Source organism: Myxine glutinosa, chromosome 5 (assembly GCF_964187855.1).
Source record: "Myxine glutinosa chromosome 5, kmMyxGlut1.1, whole genome shotgun sequence".
Taxonomy (NCBI): domain Eukaryota; kingdom Metazoa; phylum Chordata; class Myxini; order Myxiniformes; family Myxinidae; genus Myxine; species Myxine glutinosa.
The window spans coordinates 125,778,180-125,803,052 of NC_136265.1; the positions used below are offsets into that span (position 1 = coordinate 125,778,180).

At 43.8% G+C, this 24,873-nt stretch overlaps 1 protein-coding gene across 3 annotated transcripts in view; it reads left to right on the top strand.

The window, feature by feature from the left end:
- LOC137427140 (ubiquitin carboxyl-terminal hydrolase 45) overlaps positions 1-24,873 on the top strand; it is a 147,423-nt gene that overhangs the window by 99,681 nt on the left and 22,869 nt on the right. For all 3 annotated transcript variants that reach the window (XR_013623556.1, XM_078778653.1, XM_078778654.1), the window contains exons 9-11: positions 14,676-14,763; positions 21,585-21,666; positions 24,278-24,369. Coding sequence is in view for 2 of the 3 variants with exons in the window: in XM_078778653.1 (XP_078634779.1) it covers positions 14,676-14,763; positions 21,585-21,666; positions 24,278-24,369 (262 nt within the window). In the remaining variant the exon portion in view is untranslated. The remainder of the gene's footprint in view (positions 1-14,675; positions 14,764-21,584; positions 21,667-24,277; positions 24,370-24,873) is intronic.

Consider the following 24,873-nt stretch of genomic DNA (forward strand, 5'->3'; position numbering starts at 1 on the left):
TGGGAGAGAGAGCAAGACACCATGGGCCTACAAAACAGGCCTCAAAGCTATGCGAGTTAATAAAATGGTGGATATTACTACTCTCTCAAAGGGGTAAGCCACGCCCCCGGACCGATCGAATGTTACACACAAACACGCAAGATTTCAATTTTATAATTATATAGATATATATATATATATATATACACACACACAGACTTGGCATTTAATATGGAATTTTTTTTTCTTTCTTGACGTGGGTTTACTTTCTCAACTCAGTATATCAATCTGGTGAGTTTCTGTTTCACTTTGGTGATTTATTTGTTAAAAGAACCATGTCACTGATTGTCTGTGCTCTCCTGAATGCTCGTGGCGGTGACAGGAAATACTGAACTGTAATTTTACTGTCCGTAATCCCAGTCATAATTTAACTTTTGTTTTTGTTAAAAAAAAAATTGGCTAATGTGCAAAATAAAGAGATACTTCTGGAAAACGTACAGAAGTTTAACACAGTACTGTCCATGAATTGAGTTCGATATCAGTTTACATCACTTTTAAGGATCAATTTATTTGTTTCGAAATGTCAAATGTGGTTTTTCTTTCTTTTAAAGGTCACATTAACAAAATCTAGAATAATTTCAACATAATTCCAATGAACTTTTGGTTCGAAGACATCTTGAAAAGTAAGTCTTGAGGCTCACCCCCACAAAAAAAATATTCCATATTAAATGCCAAGTCTGTGTATATATATATATATATAATGGTATCTGTAATCTGGTTCTCCAACCTAATGAGCGGACAACATGACGTCATCGCCATGCACGTCCGCCTTGCCTGCAAAGTTCCAGAGGAACCATCTAGCAGTGCGTCATTACGGATTATAAATACAGATACTGTCACAAGTGCATGCAAAACTCACAGTTACCGACCTGGTTTCGCCCTTGTTGGGGCTTCATCAGGGCAACGCAGTGAGGCTTTCCATACACTTGTAACTCTGTGACCCTTTCGGTTTTTATATCAGTCACTATGCGACCTTCATATCATCAGTGGAGAACCGCCAGCAAGGTGTCCCATACAGCTGCTGCTGCACCTTGCTGGGAGCGATACGCACCGCCTGCCACGCGGTGACGTTATCTCTGGTATCCACTCATCATATGGAGTCGACCTGGTTGCGGTTGGGAGTTACTAATAATGGTATCTGTAATCTGGTTCTCCAACCTAATGAGCGGACAACATGACGTCATCGCCATGCACGTCCGCCTTGCATGACGTCATGTTGACGTCATGTTGTCCGCTCATTAGGTTGGAGAACCAGATTACAGATACCATTATTAGTAACTCCCAACCGCAACCAGGTCGACTCCATATGATGAGTGGATACCAGAGATAACGTCACCGCGTGGCAGGCGGTGCGTATCGCTCCCAGCAAGGTGCAGCAGCAGCTGTATGGGACACCTTGCTGGCGGTTCTCCACTGATGATATGAAGGTCGCATAGTGACTGATATATATATATATATATATATATATATATATATATATATATATATATATATATATATATATATATATATATATATATATACTAGCTGAGGTACCCGGCTTCGCCCGGGTTGAATAAGAATAAGACAAATATATGATGAAAAGAGCATGTATATTTTAGAGCAATATCACAGTACATTGCCTACATGACGTTTTGTCAATTTTCTATTTCTCAAAACCTCTTGGTATACAACATTTCTGGTTTTCTTACTTGGTGCCAAGACATAAAGATTGCTTGGTGTTCCAACCCTCGAGCAGCCCACGTACAGCTGGCCATGGGCAAACACTTGTTCTGTGAAGTTCAGGCCTACAACCTTCATTGATTTCCCCTGCGCCTTGTTGATGGACATAGCAAAACATAGCCTGATGGAGAACTGAATCCTCTTGAAGGAGAATGGAAGGTCAGGTGGAATAAGTGGTATCCTTGGAATGAATACTTTCTCTCCTCTGTATTGTCCTGAGAGGATGGTTGCCTCTAGGACATGCGGCATCATTTGCTGGATTGTCAATCGTGTTCCATTACACAGCTTTGGTGGATGAAGATTCCTTAGAAGCATGATTGGTGCTCCCACCTTGAGAATCAACCTGTGTGTTGGGAGTCCTTGAGGCTGAAGACTGTTGAGAAACTCAGTTGGGACGTTTACTGCCTGATCTTCATCTGTCACTTTGTCAAGAGAATCATAATGTCTTTCATGACCGGGAAGTTGGTGGAGGAGCAAATTGTTGATCTCTTGAACAGCATTGTTCTTGGGGGCCAAAATGGCTCTTTCGGCAAGCCATGATGAGTCCTGGAACTGGGTCTCCATATTGGGAAAGATCTTTTTGATCAAGTCATCTTTTGTTTCAACAAACTGTCCAAATGGTAGAATTATTTGTTCTGATGCATCTTGAGGGTATAGGCCATTGCCAACTTTCAAAAGCTGGCTTGAGAACACCCCTGCAGTGTTGTCACCAAGAAGGTGGACTCTCATGTTGGTATTCAGGGTAAGTATTTGCACATGTGGCCAGAGGAGATAAGAAGACTTGATACAGGCCTTGACTTGATCTGCTCTTGTGCCCCGTTGGATGACTGGGAGAGTCTGACGAAAGTCTCCAGCCAGAACAGTTGTCACACCACCCATGATTTTCTTGTTGTTGCGAATATCTTGGAGTGTTCTGTTCACTGCTTCGAATGCCTGCTTGTGGTTCATAGTAGCCTCATCCCAGATAATGATTTTGCACTGTTGAAGGATCTTGGCTTTTGCTGAATTCTTGCTAATGTTGCAGGTTGGGGTGTCTTGCTTGGTCAAATCCAAAGGCAGTTTGAAAGTTGAGTGTGCTGTCCTTCCTCCTTCAAGAAGTGTAGCTGCAATTCCACTTGAGGCCACAGCCAGAGCAATTTCCGACTTTTGACGAACCTTGGCCAGGATGATATTAATGAGGAATGTTTTTCCTGTCCCGCCAGGAGCATCGAGGAAGAATATCTTGCCAGCATCATCATCAACACTCTTCAGGATAGAAGTAAAGGCTTGCTGTTGGTCCTCAACCATTCTTGGGACATTCTGCTCTACAAATGTGGTCAGCTCTTCCATGTTGTAGTTTGTTTCCCTCAGAAGCTCCTGAGCCATTCCCTCAATGCTGTTTTCTGGTTGGGGCATTCCACAATTTGCCATAGTGGTTCCATAGGCAATCAGGTGCTTCTCTAGCTCAATCAGGGCTTGATTGTAGATTGCATAGTTGAAATCAATATCCACACCAGGGTTCTGACGTCTGGCCAAGTGAAGAAAGTCTTCAGACATATTTCCTTTGTGGTCCTCCCAGAGCTTCTCTGGATCCTGAATGTCACATGCTGCCAATATGATGGAAAACAGCTGCCGTAGTTGTTTTGGTGCCTGTGAGACTGCTGCCTCATCCATGGCTTTTTTCCAATGTTCATCTTCTTCCAATAGACCATGGAGTCGGCAGGCATCGCGGAAGGTGGCACAATCTTGACCATTAACCCGTCGCAAATCTTTAAAGGATGTTGGACCTCTGACAGTGTGCAGGAGAAGGTGCAGAAAGAAACAGTCTCTGTTCTTTGGATGAACTGTGTAGACTCTGCCAATTGCGCTGCTGGCATAAACTCCAGGATAATTGTCTACTGGAATGTCCTTCTTCCTGCGATTCCACATTTTGTTCTCCCATGTGTAGTAGGTAGGGACTTCATTGTACAGAAGAGTCTTGGCAAAGTCATCTTCTATGCAGAGTTTGAAGAAAGCTGTCAACGTAGTCTGAGGAGGCGACCCATGTGCTCGTGCTTGGGCAGTTTCTGCAGTGTAATAGACCCTTTGTCCATTTTCCAGATGTACGGCCAAATTGATGACAGTTGGATATCGCTCATGAATGTTAAATCCAAGGATCCTCCACACTGCTTCGTTTGTTGATATATATCGGCCTGACTGGAACCTGCTAATCTCATCTGACCTTTTTTTGTCACCTACTTCAAATGTTGCCATGTCACTGCCCTTATTGACATACTTGCATACATATTTGATGGACTTAACTGAGCTGCACAGTTCCACATTGATGTGTGCATGAAAGATTTTGCAGAGCATTTTGTTGTGGGGAACAACCCACCGATTGTCAACGTTGGACTCTCCCACACTGCGAATATTGACTTTAGCAGTGTGTCCCCCATCGCCAGTGCTCCTCCTGCGATACTCTGGATATCCATCATCACCAGTCTCTGTTTCTCGGCGAAGTTGTTTGGGAAATCTTTTTTGGCATTTGTTGTCCTTCATGCAAACAGATCGAGGGTTGATGCTGCCACAGGGCCCATGAATCATTTGTGTGGAGATGGTCTTGAACAGTTCTGGGTCCATCTCTGGATCTGGCAGTTCTGCTGATATGATCCTGTCTATATCGTCTGGTCGGATTTTGTCTTTGCACCAAATCAAGGTGTGAGAGTGAGGGAGGCCACGCTTCTGCCACTCAATGGTGTACATCCATGCTACCAAATCTCCAAAGATCATCCCTTTCTTCAGTAACCATATCAGTTTCTTCTGTTTTTCACTGAATACCCTGGCAATAATGTCATGTCGTAGATTGGAATCTTGTACATTCTTGATTTCAGGCCATGCAGGATTGCAGGTGAAAGTGATCTGGACGGCCACACTTTCTGACATATGACATAGCATCCTGGGTTCTTTCTGCCATGTACCGTGGGCCGTTCTTGGCGCGAAAAAATGGCGCGCATTTTGTCATTATGTGCGACTTTACCTCACTCCTACGGATGTGAAAACATTTGTTTTCCTTAAAAATATATTTAAAATAAATAAAATAGTACATAAATTAACAATAAAAGAAGCAAAAAAACAATTTAAAATACAATAAAAAGCACATTAAAAAAATATAAATATGTACGTACAGTATACTGTACGTACGCGCAACTGCCGATTCTCATTCAAAACAGAGGCGACGTACAGTATTCCTTTACTGTGTCTGTGTTAGCCATGGGTCCGAAGAAGGATAATGCTAGTGTTTCCAAGCGTAATGTGGTTACGATGGACGATAAGGTAAATCTGATTAAAAGGTATGGAAAAGGTGGAAAAGTGTCGGTGATAGCGCATAGACCTTATCGCGAATCGGAACCGCAATGCGTCATTGGATCGGAAAGGGGCAATAGCGCCGCCACAAACTACACCATGGAATTGCAGCTGGCGCGGTTTTTTAAACCATTGATATTAAAATAAAAAGTACCCTACAACCACCGGAATTTTATGCTGATTCCGAATCTGTGTCTAAAACTTTTCTCCGATGTGTAGTTCTTGAGTTATAAGCGGACATCCAGACACACAGACAGACACTCCTCCTTTATATATAGACTAGCTGAGGTACCCGGCTTCGCCCGGGTTGAATAAGAATAATACAAATGTATGATGAAAAGAACATGTATATTTTACAGCAATATCACAGTACATTTCCTACATGACGTTTTGTCAATTTTCAATTTCTCAAAACCTCTTGGTATACAACATTTCTGGTTTTCTTACTTGGTGCCAAGACATAAAGATTGCTTGGTTTTCCAACCCTCGAGCAGCCCACGTACAGCTGGCCATGGGAAGTACCCGGCATTGCCGGGCGGGGGAAGGGAGGGGAGGAGGAAGGGGAGGGGGAAGGGGAGGGGAGGGGAACGGGGGGGGAGGGGAGGCGAGGGGGGGGAGGGGAGGGGAGGCGAGGGGGGGGAGGGGAGGCGAGGGGGGGGGAGGGGAGAAGAGGGGGGAAGGTGAGAAGAGGGGGGAGGGGGAGGAGGAGAGGGGAGAAGAGGAGGGAGGGAGAGGGGAGGGGGGAGGGGAGGGGGGAACGGCTAGCTTGGCAAGCGATAGCAGGCTTTTTACTTTGAGAGGGGAGGGGGGAGTGGAGGGGGAGGGGGGAGTGGAGGGGAGGGGGGAGTGGAGGGGAGGGGGGAGTGGAGGGGGAGGGTGGAGGGGAGGGGGGGAGTGGAGGGGGGAGGGGGGAGGGGGAGTGGAGTGGAGGGGGGGAGTGGAGGGGGAGGGGGGGAGGGGGAGGGGGGAGTGGAGGGGAGGGGGGGAGTGGAGGGGAGGAGAGGAGGGGAGGGGGGAACGGCTAGCTTGGCAAGCGATAGCAGGCTTTTTACTTTTATTTTTACCTCAATGAGGGCTATATATATAGTCCGTGCTTGGAGCCTTCAAGTTCAACATAAAGTTTTTTATGAAAAATAATGCAGATGTATAACAAATAACAATCCACCAATGCAAGTTCAGAAATGAATGCAGATCCTTTACTTTGCGATACAAACGCAATTCCCGCCATTTCCACTCACGATCGAGGGCCTCCAAAGTGACCGCGCCTCTTCTTCCTCCTACAACTTCGTCTCACATCTTTCACTCAAAATGCACGAAATTCTGCCGCATGAAATTATGTAGAGGCCTCGTCGGGGGGATATAAGGTAGATAAGAAAGGCGTTGTAACAGAAGAATCAAAATAAAAGTGGAAGAACATAACGAAATGGGAGCTATTCTGGACCCACAGCCAAACCCGACAAACCATTGCAATACACCCCGAACGTCTAGCGCCGCCACAAACTACACCATGGAATTGCAGCTGGCGCGGTTTTTTTAAACCATTGATATTAAAATAAAAAGTAGCCTAAAACCACCGGGATTTTATGCTGATTCCGAATCTGTGTCTAAAACTTTTCTCCGATGTGTAGTTCTTGAGTTATAAGCGGACATCCAGACAGACAGACACACAGACACTCCTCCTTTATATATAGAGATATATATATATATATAGAGATATATATATATATATAGAGATGTGTATATATATATAGATATATATATATATATATATATATATATATATATATATATATATATATATATATATATATATATATATATATACTGTGTATATATATATACTGTATATATATATATACTGTATATATATATATACTGTATATATATATATATATATATATTAATAATAATAATAATTCATTTATTTTGTATAGCACTTTTCATGAAGCCCAAAGGCGCTTTGACAGAGTGCAAAACATAATGCATAACAAAACATGAAAACAACAATTGCAAAAAGACAAGAATCAATAGGGAAATATTTAAAGCAAAAGGAGGGAGAAGGAGAAGTGATAGGCAGGGGTTAAATGCTGTGGGTTGAATGTTGAATGCAGTGCTGAACAGGTGCGTCTTGAGTGATGTTTTGAATGTGGTGAGTGAGGAGGAGTCTCTGATGGTGTGAGGTAGTGAGTTCCAGAGGGTGGGAGCAGCGATGGAGAAGGCCCTGTCCCCCCAGGATCTGAATTTGGTCTGGATGGGGGGGGGGGGGTTGGTCAGGAGGTTGGTACCAGCAGAGCGGAGGTTGCGGGTGGGAGTGTGTCTGGAGAGGAGGTCAGCCAGGTAGGATGGGGCCAGGTTATGGAGGGCTTTGTAGGTCAAGAGGAGGATTTTGTACTGGATTCTCTGGGAGATGGGGAGCCAGTGAAGCTTGTAAAGGACGGGGGTGATGTGGTCACGGGTCCGGGAATGGGTGAGTAGACGGGCAGCGGAGTTCTGAATGTAAATACATATATACATACATACATACATATATATATATATATATATATATATATATATATATATATATATATATATATATATATATATATATAGATAGATAGATAGATAGATAGATAGATAGATAGATAGATATATATATAAATATATATATATATATAATTTTATGAACAGGAATCAAATTCCTGCAAGGGGCTTAGTGTGAAAGAATTCTGACTCAATGCGGGGCTCGAACCACGGACCTCCGTTGATAACACATCAACAGCCCACTGCGCTATTGAGCCAGCCGCAATCTCCTCAGAACTTTTCCACATTTAACACTGCGAGCTTTATAATGGCCGATGTCTTACGTGCCTGCTAGGCAGACCCCGGATGTGAGTGTAAGTATATGTATGCGTGTGTATGTGTGTATAAGCAGAAGTGCATTGAAGATTAATTAATCTACAATTTTAAAAACAGGAATCAAATTCCTGCGAGGGGCTAAGTGTGAAAAAATTCTGACTCAATGCGGTGCTCGAACCACGGACCTCCGTTGATAACACGTCAACAGCCCAATGCGCTATTGAGCCAGCCGCAATCTCCTCAAAGGGGGTCAACATATATATGTATACAGACTTGGCATTTAATATGGAATTTTTTTTTGTGGGGGTGAACTTACTTTTCAAGATGTCTTAGAACCAAAAGTTCATTGGAATTATGTTGAAATTATTCTAGATTTTGTTAATGTGACCTTTAAAAGAAACAAAAACCACATTTGACATTTCGAAAAAATTAATTGATCCTTGAAAGTGATGTAAACTGATATCGAACTCAATTCATGGACAGTACTGTGTTAAACGTCTGTACGTTTTCCAGAAGTATCTCTTTGTTTTGCACATTAGCCAAAAATTTTTTTAACAAAAACAAAAGTTAAATTACGACTGGGATTACGGACAGTAAAATTACAGTTCAGTACTTCGTGTAACCCCCACGAGCATTCAGGAGAGCACGTACACGTTGAGGCATGCTGTTCACGAGATTTGCCAAGGTTTGGACAGGAATCCCTTGCCATGCAGTGACAATAGTCTGCTGCAATTCACGCACAGAGGTCGGCTGCTGGTCCAAGTGGTCGATTTGACGCGTTAATTCTGCCCACAAGTTCTCTATCGGATTCATATCCGGGGACATGGCAGGCCACTCCATATGCTCTACACCACGGTCAGCAAGAAAGTGTTGGATCATGCGAGCACGATGAGGCCGTGCATTGTCATCTTGGAAGACAAAGTTTCTTCGAAAGGCTGCACGAGCAAATGGAAGCAATGTTTCTTCCAGAATGGCCCTGCACTTGAACTGGTTCAGGTTTCCATTCAGAGGCAGTGTTCTGAGCCCTGTGCTTTTTCTGGTCTTCATCAATGATCTCTCTGACTCTCTTGAAAATCCTCTGTATCTCTTTGCTGATGACTCTACTGTCTGTCGCTCCATTCTTCATCCCTCAGATCGGCAGTCTGCAGCCTCCTCACTCTCTGCAGACCTGGACAAAATCACAGACTGGGCAAACAAGTGGAACATGTCTTTCAATCCTGACAAATCTCACACTCTTACGATGTCTCTCCGAAAAGACCGACTGGACAACCCTCCCATCCACTTTCTGAATAATCCTCTCCAAGAAGTTCTGTCACTCAAGCTTTTGGGTCTCACTATCTGCCATGATCTTTCCTGGGAAAACCACATTTCAAATCTGGCCTCCAAAGCCAGTCGCTGACTGGGCATCCTCCGTCGTGCGAAGTCCTTCCTTGGCACACCTGAGCTCCTCACCACATACAAGGCTTTCATCCGCAGCTCAATGGAATACTGCTCTCCCCCTCTGGGCTGGTGCTCCTGCATCACACCGAGCTCGTCTTCACGCTGTTGAAACCAAAGCATTCAGAATCATTGGAATCTCCCGCGATGAAGCTATCTCCAAGGGCCTCTCACTCACTCACCGCAGGCAGGTTGGTGGTCTTTCCGTCTTCTACCGACTCCTCTCTGGCCTTGCCCCCCCCAGCTCTCTCTGGGCTCTGTCCCGCAAATATTCCTACAGGTCGCACAAGATCTGCCTGCAACCCTCTTATGGTCAAACTGCCAAAATCAAGACTCTCTGCTCACCTTCACTCCTTCATTCCTCTTTTCTCCCGCCTCTGGAACAAACTCCCTCACTCTCTTCAATCCCACTCAACCCTCCAGGTCTTTAAAACAGCTGTTCACCACCATCTCTTATCTTCCCCCATCCAAAACCTTGATCTTTTCTACCCCTGCTAATTTCACCCCAATTCCACTTTTTTGAAATACCAACTTCTGTCCTGGAAGTCCTTGGTGTCCTTGTGTTTTATACTTCTCCCTCCCCCCCCCCCCCCCCTTCCCATGCCTCCTCCCCCCAAGCCCTCTCCCTTCCACACATCTCCCTGCTCTCAAATGTTGTGTTTGTGTGCTTCCCCTTCTCTCCCCATCTTGTTTTCCGCTCCCTCTTTTTATATATTTTGTTTGTCTGGTTGATTTGTTTGTGAAGTAAATGTTAGCTCTTTCACGGGCCTCGATTCAGTATACAAAAAAAAAAAAAAAAAAAACCTGCATGAAAAGCAGCCCAAACGGTCACCCCACCACCTCCAGCTTGGACTCTTGGCACTACGCAACCTTTGTTGTAGGCTTCATGCACTTGTCTGCGCACTCGGACGCGGCCATCTTGACGATAGACCAGAAATCTAGACTCGTCACTGAAGATCACGTGATTCCAGTGTCCTGGCTGCCATTGACGGTGCTCTCTGGCCCACTGCAATCGGCACTGGCGGTGTTGTCTGGTCAGGCGTGGCTTTCTCAGGGGACGCCTGGCACGATAGCCTGCTTGAACCAGTCGTTGGTTGACTAGCCTTCTGGATACAGGCACATTTGTCAGTTGCTGCCACCCAGCCCTAAGCCGATAAGCTGACTTGGTACGGCCATTGCGGACTAACCGGTGCAGCTGGCGATCATCCCTCCTTGTGGTTCTGCGGGGACGTCCTGGCCTCGGTATTGGAGTAGGGACACCCCTCTGAGCATTTTGATTCAGGATCTTTGACACCTGACCTTGAGTGATGCCATACTGCCGAGCAATAGCACGCTCTTTCATGCCGTAATTTCGTGCAGCCACCACTCCATGACAAACAGCATTGTCAAGTTGACGGACCATCTCCAGAGGAAGTGGCAATAACGTTTGGAGATGTGCATCAGTTGTTTTCCACTAATACAGAACGCAACAACCCTTGTATACCCTACTGTGAAGCCAATCGTCAAATGCACCTGTCCGTACATTTTGCCACGCCACCTGTGATATAATCCTGTTGTTGACTTCTTGCTGCGACAGACAATCAGTGACATGGTTCTTTTAACAAATAAATCACCAAAGTGTAAAAGAAACTCACCAGATTGATATACTGAGTTAAGAAAGTAAACCCAAGTCAAGAAAAAATATATATTCCATATTAAATGCCAAGTCTGTATATATATATACACACCATATATTTAAGAAATCTCCTCCTTCCACCTTCTCGCAACAGAGATAGCCAAAGCACTCAGTTTTTCAATGTAAAGGAGGTCACAATTGATGGTGCTGTGTTTGACCTCCATAAAGACTATTAGGAATCACGGATGGGGAAATGAGAGAGAGAGAGTGTGGAAGAAGAAGAAGGAAGAAAAATGAGGGAATGTGAATTAGGAAATGAATATATACATACAGTCACTTGAAAAAGTAAGTACACCCCATGTAAAGTTTTGACTTTTTCAACATACAGCTATTTGTCCCCTGTCGCACCGCGGAGCGAAAGGGGGACTATGGTTTTCCCATCCGTCCGTGTGTCCGTCCGTTCATGTCGTGTGTCCGTCCGTCCGTGCGTGTGTGCGTAAGCAAAGGACCGCATTCGAGTTTGGTGTGTGAGTGCAACCCACGTCAAAATCCAAGATGGCCACCACCATGTATGTCTGAACCTTGTGAGCGGAATATCTTGAAAAATAAGCGAAGTACCAACTTCTAATCTGGTGTGTGGGTGTATCTAGGCATAAGGAAGAACCCTATTGAAAATTGGGTCGCCACGTCTAAATCCAAGATGGCCGCCGCCATGTATGTCTGTGGGTGTATCTAGTAACATTGTCCTTGTGAGCTGTGAACCATATATATGGCCGCCACCATGTATGTCTGAACCTTGTGAGCGGAATATCTTGAAAAATAAGCGAAGTACCAACTTCTAATCTGGTGTGTGGGTGTATCTAGGCATAAGGAAGAACCCTATTGAAAATTGGGTCGCCACGTCAAAATCCAGGATGCCCGCCGCCATATATGTCTGAACCTTGTGAGCTGAATATCTTGAAAAATAAGCGAAGTACCAACTTCTAATCTGGTGTGTGGGTGTATCTCGGCACAAGGAAGAACGCAAATGAAAATTGGGTCGCCACGTCAAAATCCAAGATGGCCGTCACCATATATATGTCTGAACCTTGTGAGCAAAATATCTTGAAAAATAAGCGAAGTACCAAACTTCTAATCTGGTGTGTGTGGGTGTATCTATGCACTCGGGAGAACGCCATTGAAAATTGGGTAGACACGTCAAAATCCAAGATGGCCGCCACCATATATATATATGTCTGAACCTTGTGAGCGAAATATCTTGAAAAATAAGCGAAGTACCAACTTCTAATCTGGTGTGTGGGTGTATCCAGGCACAAGCAACTGTTTAAAATTGGGTCGCCACGTCAAAATCCAAGATGGCCACCGCCATGTATGTCTGAAACTTGAGCTGAATATCTTGAAAAATAAGCAAAGTACCAACTTCTAATCTGGTGTGTGGGTGCATCTAGGCATAAGGAAGAAAGCTATTGAAAATTGGGTCGCCACGTCAAAATCCAAGATGGCCACCACCATATATATGTCTGAACCTTGTGAGCGAAATATCTTGAAAAATAAGCAAAGCACCAACTTCTAATCTGGTGTGTGGGTGTATCTCGGCATAAGGAAGAACGCTATTGAAAATTGGGTCGCCACGTCAAAATCCAAGATGGCCGCCACCATATATATGGCTGAACCTTGTGAGCGAAATATCTTGAAAAATAAACGAACTACTAACGTCTAATCTGGTGTGTGGGTGTATCTACGCATAAGGAAGAACGCTATTGAAAATTGGGTCGCCACGTCAAAATCCAAGATGGCCACCGCCATTTATGTCTGAACCTTGTGAGCGGAATATCTTGAAAAATAAGCGAAGTACCAACTTCTAATCTGGTGTGTGGGTGTATCTAGGCATAAGGAAAAACGCTTTTGAAAATTGGGTCGCCCCGTCAAAATCCAAGATGGCCGCCGCCATGTATGTCTGAACCTTGTGAGCGAAATATCATATCATAGCATGTTTTCTGCGTCTTCCACTTTGTCAACTCACATCACTTCCCCAACGGGGGACCTAGGCATCATGCTTGTTGATCTTCATTTCAACAATATTGATAGATAAAGGTGATATAATATAACAAATATCATAAAATATTTACATTTTGCAGTCCATTGTATAATTTAAATAAACATAAATGCAAATTTCACATGTGGAAAAAGTAAGTACACCCTTGGCTCTTATAGGTGGTATTGCCCCCTTTGGCAGAAACAACCTCAAGTAGGCGTTTCTTATAACTGTCTACCAGTCTCTGACATCGACTGGGAGAAATTTTTACCGACGACTCCACGCAGAATTCTTTCAGCTGTGCGATGTTTGAGGGGTGTCTTGCATGCACAGCTCGTTTCAAATCCCCCCACAACATCTCGATGGGATTTAGATCTGGGCTTTGACTTGGCTATTCCAGAACCCTCCATTTCTTTCTTTTCAGCCATTCCTTGGTGGATTTACTGGTATGTTTAGGGTCATTGTCATGTTGCAAGGTCCACCTTCGGTTGAGCTTCAACACTCCGACAGATGGCCTCACATTATCCTCAAGCACCCTCTGGTACAATGAAGAATTCATAGTGGATTCCATGATGGTGAGCTGCCCAGGCACTGATGCAGCAAAGCTGCCCCAAACCATAATATTTCCACCACCATGCTTTACAGTTGGTATCAGGTTCTTGTGGTCAAATGCTGTCTTTGGTTTTCGCCAAACATGTCTTCTGGTACTGTGGCCAAATAGCTCTACCTTTGACTCATCTGTCCAGAGCACATTGTTCCAGAAGTGCTGGTCTTTGCCGAGGTGTTCATTGGCAAACTTTAGTCTTGCCCTGATGTTCTTTCTGGACAGCAAAGGTTTCCTCCTGGCACACCTCCCATGTAGATCACATTTGTGCAGCCTCTTTTTAATGGTAGACTAGTGCACTTTGACATCAACAGTGGCAAGAGCTACCTGTAGGCCCCGTGATGACATTCTGGGGTTCTTCGAGACTTCTTTTAGCATCTTGCGGTCTGCTCTCGGGCTGAACTTGCTGGGGCGGCCTGGCCTGAACAAGTTGGCAGTTGTTTGGAATCTTCTCCACTTGTAGATGATCTTCCGGACAGTCAAATGATTGATTTCAAATTGTTTGGAGATCTTTTTAAATCCCTTCCCAGATTCGTAGGCATCTATAACGTTTTTTCTGAAGGCCTCAGAGAGCTCTTGATCTCGGCATGGTGACGCCGCACACTTCAACAACAAAGAGCAAACCAAACTAAATGTCTGAGGTTTAAATAAGACATGTTCCTCCAAGATCCTCTCTAACGATCTTCTAATCATTTGCACCTGAGCTGGTGCACCTGATTCTAATTTTAGGTATTTGAAGTAGTGATAAATGTAGGGGTGTACTTACTTTTTCCACATGCGATAATTTGCATTTATGTTTCTTTAAATTATACAATGGACTACAAAATGTAAATGTTTCATGATATTTGTTATATTATATCCCCTTTATCTATCAATATTGTTGAAATGAAGATCAAATAGCTGTATGTTGAAATATGTTGAAAAAGTCAAAACTTTACACTGGGTGTACTTACTTTTTCACGTGACTGTAGGATCTTTTGGATGAAATGTTTTTGTTTTTCTGATTCTTGACTGGTATCCATTGGTGCACAACCACGTTGCTTTCATGTCCCCTACCATGACAGAGCTCCGAGGTTCAAGGGCTTCCAGCAGCAGGACAGTCAAGAACTCCTTCGGTACCTGTTGGATGGCGTTAGGGACGAAGAGATCAAGGTGAGATTAGCTTCTGGCACCTTGCTATAACAATGACGTTGGAACTCTGTGAAGCATTCCAAACATTTATTTTTCTGTATTTTAAAAGTTAATTTGTGTTGCTTGGCGTATCATTGAGACTATGATTACATTATTTGTCTTAATCAATACTGTTAGCAATCTCGTGATATAATTGTATGATTACCAGATTCCTGGCAAAAGAATGCTTGTTAGTCCCCTACCGGTTTCACAGGAGGGGACTATAGGTTTGCTCTCCGTCCGTCTGTCCAACCTGTGGTTTTTTTCCCATACCTTCAACAAAAATCAACTGAAACTTGGTACATGGCTTCATTATTATAAGTTACAAAACAAGTTTGAGTTTCAGGGCGTTTCGTCAGTTTTTCAGAGTTATCTCTTTTTTGGACTTGGAAAACATCACATTGGTAGCGACATCTATTGCAAAGCAATTCTCGCTCATGTGGGGTGTCACCCAGCAAAACGATGGTATATTATAGACAGATCGGGCTGACTCGCCTTTCTATTACGGAAAAGTGTTCAGCACACCTCGTCAATCTGTGACGTCAAAGGTCCAGTGTACCGTTGGTGTTTCTCCCTTGTTAAACCGTGCGATTGTGATTCAGTGACACTACCTCATGGCGATTCCATCACACACCCTGCTGCTGGAGGGGAAGGAGCATCTCCATCAGCGGATTTGGTGCTAGGTGCAGGCTCTTTGAGAGAGCAGTCCGATTGAGGTTTTTAGTGCTGACTACCTGTGTATTGCATGTGATTTGACACACCTGACACCAAAAGATTGATCGTCATTGAATGAAGTTTGTGCTTTGAGGCTCAACCGCCGGACAAATGCGACAATGTGCATCGATTGAGAAGATTTGGGGTTTGAACTCAAGGTCTGCTCATTGAGGGTATGGTAGGCGCCTTCTTTTGCAAGCATCTTTCACAGCGGCGAAAGCCATCGGAGACCCAATCGACACTTTCCTGCCCCGCATTGTCTCAAGCAGTTCATCGTTTTATTTTTTTGTCGCTATAATCCTGGACAAAATGTACATACACTTTGCATATACCTGACATGACACATGTACCTGACGAAGAGCTTTGACCCCTACTAGTTACACGCTCGAATCGCCCAATGCTTGTCGCCAGCGCAAACAACTCGAGAGCACATACATGCTCGACGCCATCACCATCTCCATGACACATTTAACATTCCATTTGTCATTTTTCTTACATTCCATTTGTCATTTTTCTTACATTCCATTTGTCACCAAGTCAACTTTGAAGTCTGGAACGATATTTGAACCAACGTGCAGTTTTCATTTTTTATTGAGCATTATAAAAATCCCAGCCGTCTCGCCTCACCCTTGTCCTCATGATGCCCACATCGTAGCAAACCAATTGGCAGCTCCACTGTGCCTCGGCAAAAGATCCCCGCTTGCCGTTCACTTTCCGTGCGGGCTTCCTCCCCCCCCCCCCATTCCCTCTCCACTTCTTTCTATGCGTTTTGCCCACCTCCGGGTTATATGCACCGTGGTCGCCTTGAATGGGTGTGATTTGCAGGGGCATGGTGGTTCCTTTGCTTGCTGGATGGCACACATATGTTTCTTCACTTTAAACTGCACGCGTCATTGTAAAGTCCTGCACCTGTGTGTTGCAGGCCATGGTTAAAGGAAACACCATTACTCCCTCCCCCACTGCTGCCCCACTCTAAAGCTTATCATAATAGTAGCAAAAGGAGTGCAGGTGCATTTAGAAAAAAGTATTATAGCGGAGGTCAAGGGTGTTTTCATTATGTCTGGCATAATATCGTGCTTGTTGGTCGTCGGTCATTGGGTAGCGCAATACCGGATGTTTCACTTTGTGCCATAGTTGCATTCAATTTCATGATCTATATTTCATTTTGCAAGGAATGTGTTGCTAATGAGGAATGCTGTCGGAGAGCTTTTGATGCGTGCTCGATTGGTGCTACGTTCAGCCTATCCAGTTTAACCCGTGGCTGATCTCGTTAATGCGGAGCAGTGAGTGTGCACGCACACACACACACACACACACACATACACACACACACACACACACACACACACACACACACACACGTATACAGTCATGGGCAAAAATGTTGGCACCTTTGCACATTTTTCAAATAATGCACGATTTCTTCCAGAAAATTGTTGAAATTAAAAAATCTTTTGGTATCCACATTTGTATTTCTTTGGTTTGCAGTGGAACAAAACAAAAAGCTGAAAAAAATTACGAAATCTCAGCTTATTCCACACAGAAATCCTAAAATGGCCCGGGCAATATTATTGGCACCTTTCAGAAGTTGTTAGAAAGAATTATATTTCAAGCAGCTGATTTTCCTTTACTTTGGAATTGAACTCACCTGTCGTGAGTTGCAGGTGCCTGCAATATAAAAATCACTCATTCAACCACTTTGATTAGAGAAAAGGAGTCATTCTGTTTTTTTATGTCACTGTGTGTACCGTAATGAGCATGGAGAAAATAAAGAAAACCAGAGAATTGTCTGAGGAGGTCAGACACAAGATTGTAGCCAAGCATGGACAATCTCAAGGCTACAAGTCCATCTCCAGAGACCTTGATGTTCCAGAAGAACACCTTCCCTGCAGTCAAACATTGAGGATGATGTTTTGAGGTTGCTGTGCTGGGTGGTGAGGTATTTTGAATTACGTGGTGGTGAGGTGTTTTGAATTACGTGGCGGTGAGGTGTTTTGAATTACGTGGCGGTTAGGTGTTTTGAATTACTTGGCGGTGAGGTGTTTTAAATTAGGTGGGGGTGACGTGTTTTAAATTACGTGGTAGTGAGGTGTTTTGAATTAGGTGGGGGTGAGGTGTTTTAAATTACGTGGTGGTGAGGTGTTTTGAATTAGGTAGGGGTGAGGTGTTTTAAATTACGTGGTGGTGAGGTGTTTTGAATTACTTGGTGGTGAGGTGTTTTAAATTAGGTGGGGGTGACGTGTTTTAAATTACGTGGTAGTGAGGTGTTTTGAATTACTTGGTGGTGAGGTGTTTTAAATTAGGTGGGGGTGACGTGTTTTAAATTACGTGGTAGTGAGGTGTTTTGAATTACTTGGTGGTGAGGAGTTTTAAATTAGGTGGGGGTGACGTGTTTTAAATTACGTGGTAGTGAGGTGTTTTGAATTAGGTGGGGGTGAGGTGTTTTAAATTACATGGTGGTAAAGTCTTTTAAATTACTTGGTGGTGAGGTGTTTTAAATTAGGTGGGGTTGAGGGGTTTTAAATTACGTGGGGGTGAGGTGTTTTTAATTTGGTGGTGGTGAGGTGTTTTTTATTACGTGGTGGTGAGGTGTTTTTCATTATGTGGTGGTGTGTTTTTCATAATGTGGTGGTGAGGTGTTTTTAATTACGTGGTGGTGAGGTGTAATCATCCCAAACTTCCAGTCTGCACCTACCTTTACGTATGTACGTGCTGAGGGGTTTTTGTTTTTTTTTTATTTTTTTTTTTTCAACCTAAATTGATTTTTAAAATGTAATATCACAAACACTACAAATAAATTTGTGCAAAATTATTGTTTGTATAATGATTTTTGTAAATGATGACAACTCAGGTACAGTCATAAAACAAGCCTGTTCCTCAGTAACGACGCTTGGTGAAGCGAGCGCAGCGAGCCGAGCCAAGTTGGTATTGTGTATATATATATATATATATATATATATATATATATATATATATATATATATATATATATATATATATGTATATATATATATATATATATGTATATATATATATACATACCTACATACACACACACATACACACACACACTATATATGTAAACACTGAATGTACATATATTATCTGTAATATACATATTATATACAGGCACTCCCCGGTTTATAAACACCCAGCTTCCGGGCATCCGTTCATACAAACATTCTACTTTATAACCAAACATTTGATCCATTTTCACGAACACATGGCTTTTGTGAACATACCGTGCTGAACGTGACTGCTTCATCCTAATTCTCATGCCTTATTGGTTGATACATAATGTTGGAAAATCATTTTGCACTTATCCCTATTTCCTGAGGCTACGTAAGGCCACTCTGCTGTCCTTTTATAGATTTTATTGGTCTGTCAGATTTGGTGGGAATGCTTGCAGCAGTCTCCACCTGGACAGCTTGCAGTGTAGATGTACAAGTGGGGAGCGTCGGGGCAGTGTGGGGGGATGGAGGATGAGGCAAGAAAGGGGCTTGGTGGTTTTTCTGGGGCTTGGGAGGGGGAGGGTTGTTGAGTAGTTTTGAGGCAGCGAATAGGATGTAGAGAGACATTGGGGAGCGTGACAGGTATATGAGATAGACGTACAAAAATGAGTGGTTTGGAAACGTACAAATGAGTGTCTGTGAGCTGTTGAATATGTCTGGTGAATGGGTTTTGAGGTGTCTGATGCTGAAACGGTGGGTTTATTGTGTTGGAAAAGTTAATGAGAATTATTTCAAAAAAAATAAAAGGCATACATTAATCGTAAGGCTCATGGGGGAACCTGTACAATTATCACACCCAGGACATTGGTAGACATCACACTTTAATACGAGTTTACAAGGACAGTAGCAATTGTACAATAAACCAATCAACAGTGTTTGGGATTTGAACCTACAGCTCCAGCATTTTGAGCCAAAGTTTCACATGGAAATGTTAATCGAGCCAGCCAGTTACCTTATAGCTTTTGTGGGCCTACCTGATAAACACGCTTTTGGATGGGGGAGGTGGCCAGGGAGCTCTTCATATGCAGAATATTGTGGTCTTACAAGTGAAAATGGTTTTGGGAAGCAAATCGGGGAGAGTTAGGCAGTTGATAAAAGCAAGTGAGGAGGATGAAAGGAAAGACAAGTTGAGGACAAAGTGAAGAGAATGCGTGTTCGTTGGGTGGGGGACAGGGTGCCGTGTAGAGTCGCCATTATAACGGCGATTGTCTTGCCGTGGGAACCAAACAGCTGTGAAACGAAGACTTGGAGCCCGAACCATATGCCGCACCGATGCTCAGCCCAGGGCTACAGCAGAAGTGCTCGCTCACCGTGCTGCCGTATATTCCTTAATTTGCCGTCTCTTCCCTCCTGTCCTTGCCCAACAACGCCATACCCATTTGCTTTCACCACCGCCCGATCGGCTTCCAGTCCCACCTGGTTCAGCCGCAGGGTTTTATTCCGTCATTGTCTCCTTTATTCTAGGCCCTTTTCCGGGCGAGCCTTTCCCACTCTGAGCCCGTTGAAAAGTCGGAGGAACGTTGCACGATATTGCCATGGCAACGTTCATCGGACTTTTCAAGAGGCTTGGAGCAGCGGCGGTGAGAAGCGAGAGCAGCGTGGTGCTGGCACGGAGGAGTTCTGCCGAACAAACCTCGGAGCCAAGAAAGATCCTGAAGCCCGAGGAAGATACAGAGGCCGGGAAATAACCGGTCTTCGCTCGATCAAGTCGTATATTGTTCCATAGTACCAACCAGATACCCTCCCCTCACACTCCCCCCTCAATCCCCGTTTCTCTTTGCCCATCCTCATTCTCTTTGCGGTTGACTATCTGATGCTGAAACGTACCTCGTGGGAGTAGAATGTGCTCATTCTTTGCTTTAACACATTCTCCTGATCTTTTGATTACCCTCGAATGGTGTCGTTTCATCGCTGTTTTCTGGGGCGTTAGGTGTAAAACCTGTTGTAGAGAATAAATGTGTAAGAAAAACGTAGGAGTCAGTTGCCATAACTATTTGTAGCGACTGTTTTTGTGAGACACAGTCACATGACGTTTTGAAGCATGGGCCAGTTGAGCCAGCTTTTGAGAGGTGGTGTAAAGATTGGAGATCTCGTGTAGCATTCCTCTATGATGTACAAATGTTTGAGAGGGTCCTTGGTGGAGCCGGTAGCCCTTCTAAGTGAGGTGGTAATGTTGTCATTGTTTCTTCCAGAACCGCTTGGCCGAATTGTTTGTACTTTGTTGCCTTTTGGTGTTGCTTCAAGGGCTCCTGTTCTGGATTTGATTGTGAAGTCAAATTTGAGCAAAAGGTTCTTCCATTGGTCTCGCAAAGGTTTTGCATCATCGAGGTACTTTGCTCTGGTACTTTGCTCACAAAGTTCACAACAACAGGTACTTTGCTCACAAAGTAGGGGCTGGAGTGTGTTGGGGTGCCACTTTGCGGAGTATGATGTTTAACTTGTGCAGTTTATATTGATGCACTTTGTGGTTCTCTAGCTACATGTTTGTGGTTTCCATCATGAATCCCCCTCGAGCAACCTGCGTCAAAATTGGCCAAGTTTCAAGGGTAAAGGCTGCCCTTCAGTAATTAGTCCGATTTGTACCTGCAGTCAGCATGACCCGCTAATTAATTGTTCTCGCATATCGTGAGCTGCCAGGGTTCTGTGGAAGATTTTTGACCGTGCAGTTAGGCCAAGCGGAACCCGTTGTTAAACCTCGTTAATGTGATCAGTGGGTCGGTAAATGGAGCCATTTTGAAAGACGCTAAATATGCAACGTTTTCTGTCGTAGCCTTTATGCACAAGCTGAGGATAGCCAGCATGATGCTGCCAACGAGTGCGCAAGCTGTCCATCTGTGTCACATCGTCCTCGCACTCACGCACCGCCTGCCGCGCACAAGTGGCAATCGAACAGGCCTTTTTTTGCGGCACACGTGCGCCTGGCACTTTCCTGTCACACAAAAGGCCCTGTTTCAAGACCACACGAAGCGGTGCTCAGGCGTCGATAAAGGCAGCACGTTTCGAGCATCCAAGATCACCGTTTTGTATTCGTGTTTGTTTTGTTCTTCTCCTGCTATTCTTCTACTGTTTCATCCACAGAGGATCAAGACGGGAATCCTTGAGGCTTTTGAAAAGCCATCAACGAGTAAAGCCAGCGAGGAGACAAAGAAAGCCGTGAAAGGTGATGGTCTTGTATTTTAAGGAACGTTGCATTCTTTTGGTTTGTGATCCATCGGGATGGTCACCATCCCGTTTGGCATCTGTTTGCAGTGCACATACTTGTTGCAACACAATTGCTGCCTTCGCTGGCGATGAAAAGGATTTTTGTGCCCCCGCGTTGCCTCAGCAGCACAAATAGTTAATTCTCGGGCAGAATTCCAACTTGCTTTGCCAATCCTCTTGTCTTGCGACTGCTCCGTCACATGATGGCCTTTTAACGTGTTAACAAACGACGAGGCTTGATAGCCCGTAGCTCCTGCGGAGCGTTCGACGACGTTCAGCTCCCATCCCATCCGCTCCACGTTGTGCGACTTCCTCTCCTCTTGTGCACCCCCTTCTGGTCATACCGGCCGTTGTAGTGCACTCAAAGCAAAGTAAAGCTGCCCTTAAGTATGGCGTTTATTGCGGATGTTTGTTTTCACGGGATTAGTGCACGCTTGGGGAATGACTTGCAAGGGATCGAAAAGAACGGATATTTTTGCTCGTCGAAGCTTTCGTGCTGGAAGTCTAAACTCTAAAGGGTTGGCTGTGCATTGTCAGATTGTTAAACCAACTATGTGCGATTCAGGCTGCACAGTGTCGTGTTTAAAGTGATGCTCGTATTCCCTCCTTTGTAAAGGATGCTCTCTGCTTGATGGCTAAAGTTAAATCTAAAGTTTAAAAAGGCTAAAGATCCATTGCGTTCCTCATCTTCTTCTTCTCCTCCTCCTCCCCCTTTTCCTCCTCCTTTTGTTCTTCTTCTCCCTGCTCTTCACCTTCTCTTTCCTCTTCTCACCCTTGCTCTTTTCACCTTGCTCTTCTTCATCCCTTTCCTCTTGTTACTTTTCATTGTCACTTTCATCTCCTTCCTTTACTTCATCACTTTCCTGTTTTTCTTCTACTTTTCTCCTTCACCCTTTCCTTCAACCTCCTCTTCTACTTCTCATTACAAATACTAAACCCAACTTGATAGTTCATAGAACACGATACCCTGTTCAGTGTTCAAGTATATACATTCGTTCAATTTTAATGCAATAATGATGTTAAAAAGGTCATTAAAAAAGATCTGGAAGTTTAGTGCTACTGAAGCAGTCTAGTACATCGCCCTTATACACCACCTTATACACCACCCTATAGAACATGTCCAAATTACTGCAAAACTGGAGCTTCTTGGAAGAATTTAGAAGTAGATTTGTGTTCTACAGTATTGAAGTCGACAGTATTTGTGTTCTACAATATAATTAAATTTAAATAAAATAAAGATTGCAAAAGTCGTATTAATAAATTAATTCTGGGTCGATAGCTTTGTGTTTTATACATTCACTCGGTGAACTTCGTGAATTTGTAAATAAGCGTCTCTACGTTCTGAGTGATTTTTCGCCAATTTTGTTCAACCATACATACATCAAGCATACGTGTTCAGATGACTCCTGAAAGCTGAAATGAAACGGTGTATACGTCTTTACCTCGCAGAAATGCTGATTTGACTCTGAAATGCCACTGAATTGTGAAAAATTCAACGTAAATAGCCATTAGATCATCGTTTTGTGCTGATTTATATTGTTACGTCCTGGTTCGGTTGACTAAACATGGCCGCCGCTTAATCCCCCATGCTGGCAACAACTAGCCAATGAGCAAACGCAGGTGGTCTGCTATCTAGAGGTACAGTGCAGGCTTATGGATAAGACAGATGGAGGGACGGACATGAACCAATTGCTTAACCCTGTTTTTCGCTTTGTGTGCGTACCCAATGCACAAGGTAAAGATGGCTCTGGGCTTGTTTCTGGAAACGCTTCTTCCACATCGCACTGTCGATTCCTTTTCGTACAATCTAGTGGTTTCTGCATATTGTCATATTTCTTAATTGTTGAAATTACTTTTACGTTCTAACTTTCTTTTACTGACTTTTGTCAATGTTATTAGCCCAAGCACGTGAAACGAAAAGTGGGGTTTAGGTTTACTTCTGTCTGTTTGGCCACCACAACCGTCAGTTTATGATCGAGGAACAGCTCGATTTCAATTGAATGGTATATTTTGAACATGAATCCGAAAACGAACCTGCAGTTTATCAGTACCTTGGCTCTGAATTGGACCCGAACGCACACGTGCAGCGACTGGCAGTCAAACAAAATTGAAAATCATTCCAAACAGGAAACTCCGTTTTTAAGGATGTTATAAAGGACACAAACAACAGATACAAATAATTAATGTAACATGTTAGATACGGTGGTGTAAAAGACGCTGCATCAATGGCGGTTAACTTCCGGAATCAAAATTTTATACCACCTTTAAAATCTTTATTTTATTTAAACTGAGTTACATACTTGAACACTGCAGAACACAAATGGCCTTCTTGCTGCTTCCAAAAACCTCCAATTTTGCAGTACTTGGACATGTTAAATAAGGTGTTCTACATTCGATACGGTAACTTTCCGGAATTTTATTGTACGACCTTTAAAATCATTATTTTATGTCAATTGAATTATAGATTTGAACACTGCATGGGGTAAGGTGTTCTATGAACTCTCTTTATTTTATGCAACGACCCCTGTTTGCTCATCCTCAATCTCCTCCCCTCTCCATTACAACCTCAGCATATGGGCACGAGGGCATTCGGAAGAATCTCGTGGACCGGGTGTTTGGCGGAGAGCTGGTCAATATTATCACTTGTCTGACTTGCCACACGGTGAGTGTTGTGTCCACCGTGCAGCTTAAATCAAATTGCTCTTTTTTCACGATTGCTCGATTTTTATTTCTTTTTTTATTTTCTATTTCTTTTTGTGAATTCTTGTGAAAAGCATTCACTTTTGGTAAGCTGAAGAAGCTCAACTTTAAGGTATTAAGGGGAGTGCAACATAAGACAGGGGGAAGAGGGTGGGGGGAGGAAGATAAGAGGGAGGGAGGTAGTGAGTGTGGTTGGGGGAGGAAGAGAAGGAGGAAGTTGGTGGGGGGAGGATGAGGAGAAGAGGGAGAGAGTGAGGGGTTTGGGGGGGGGGGGGGGAATAAAAGAGAAAGGGAGTGGGGTGGAGCTGGAAATGAGTGCCTTGAGGGTGGGGGAGAGGAGTTGGGTAGGAAGGGAGGAGGGGAGCAAGTGGAGAAAGAGCGGGTGTTTGTGTGCGTGTGCGCGCTTTTATGATATGATGATAACGGCCTATGGTAGTAGGTCCAGCAGGTCAACCTGGGTAGTGCT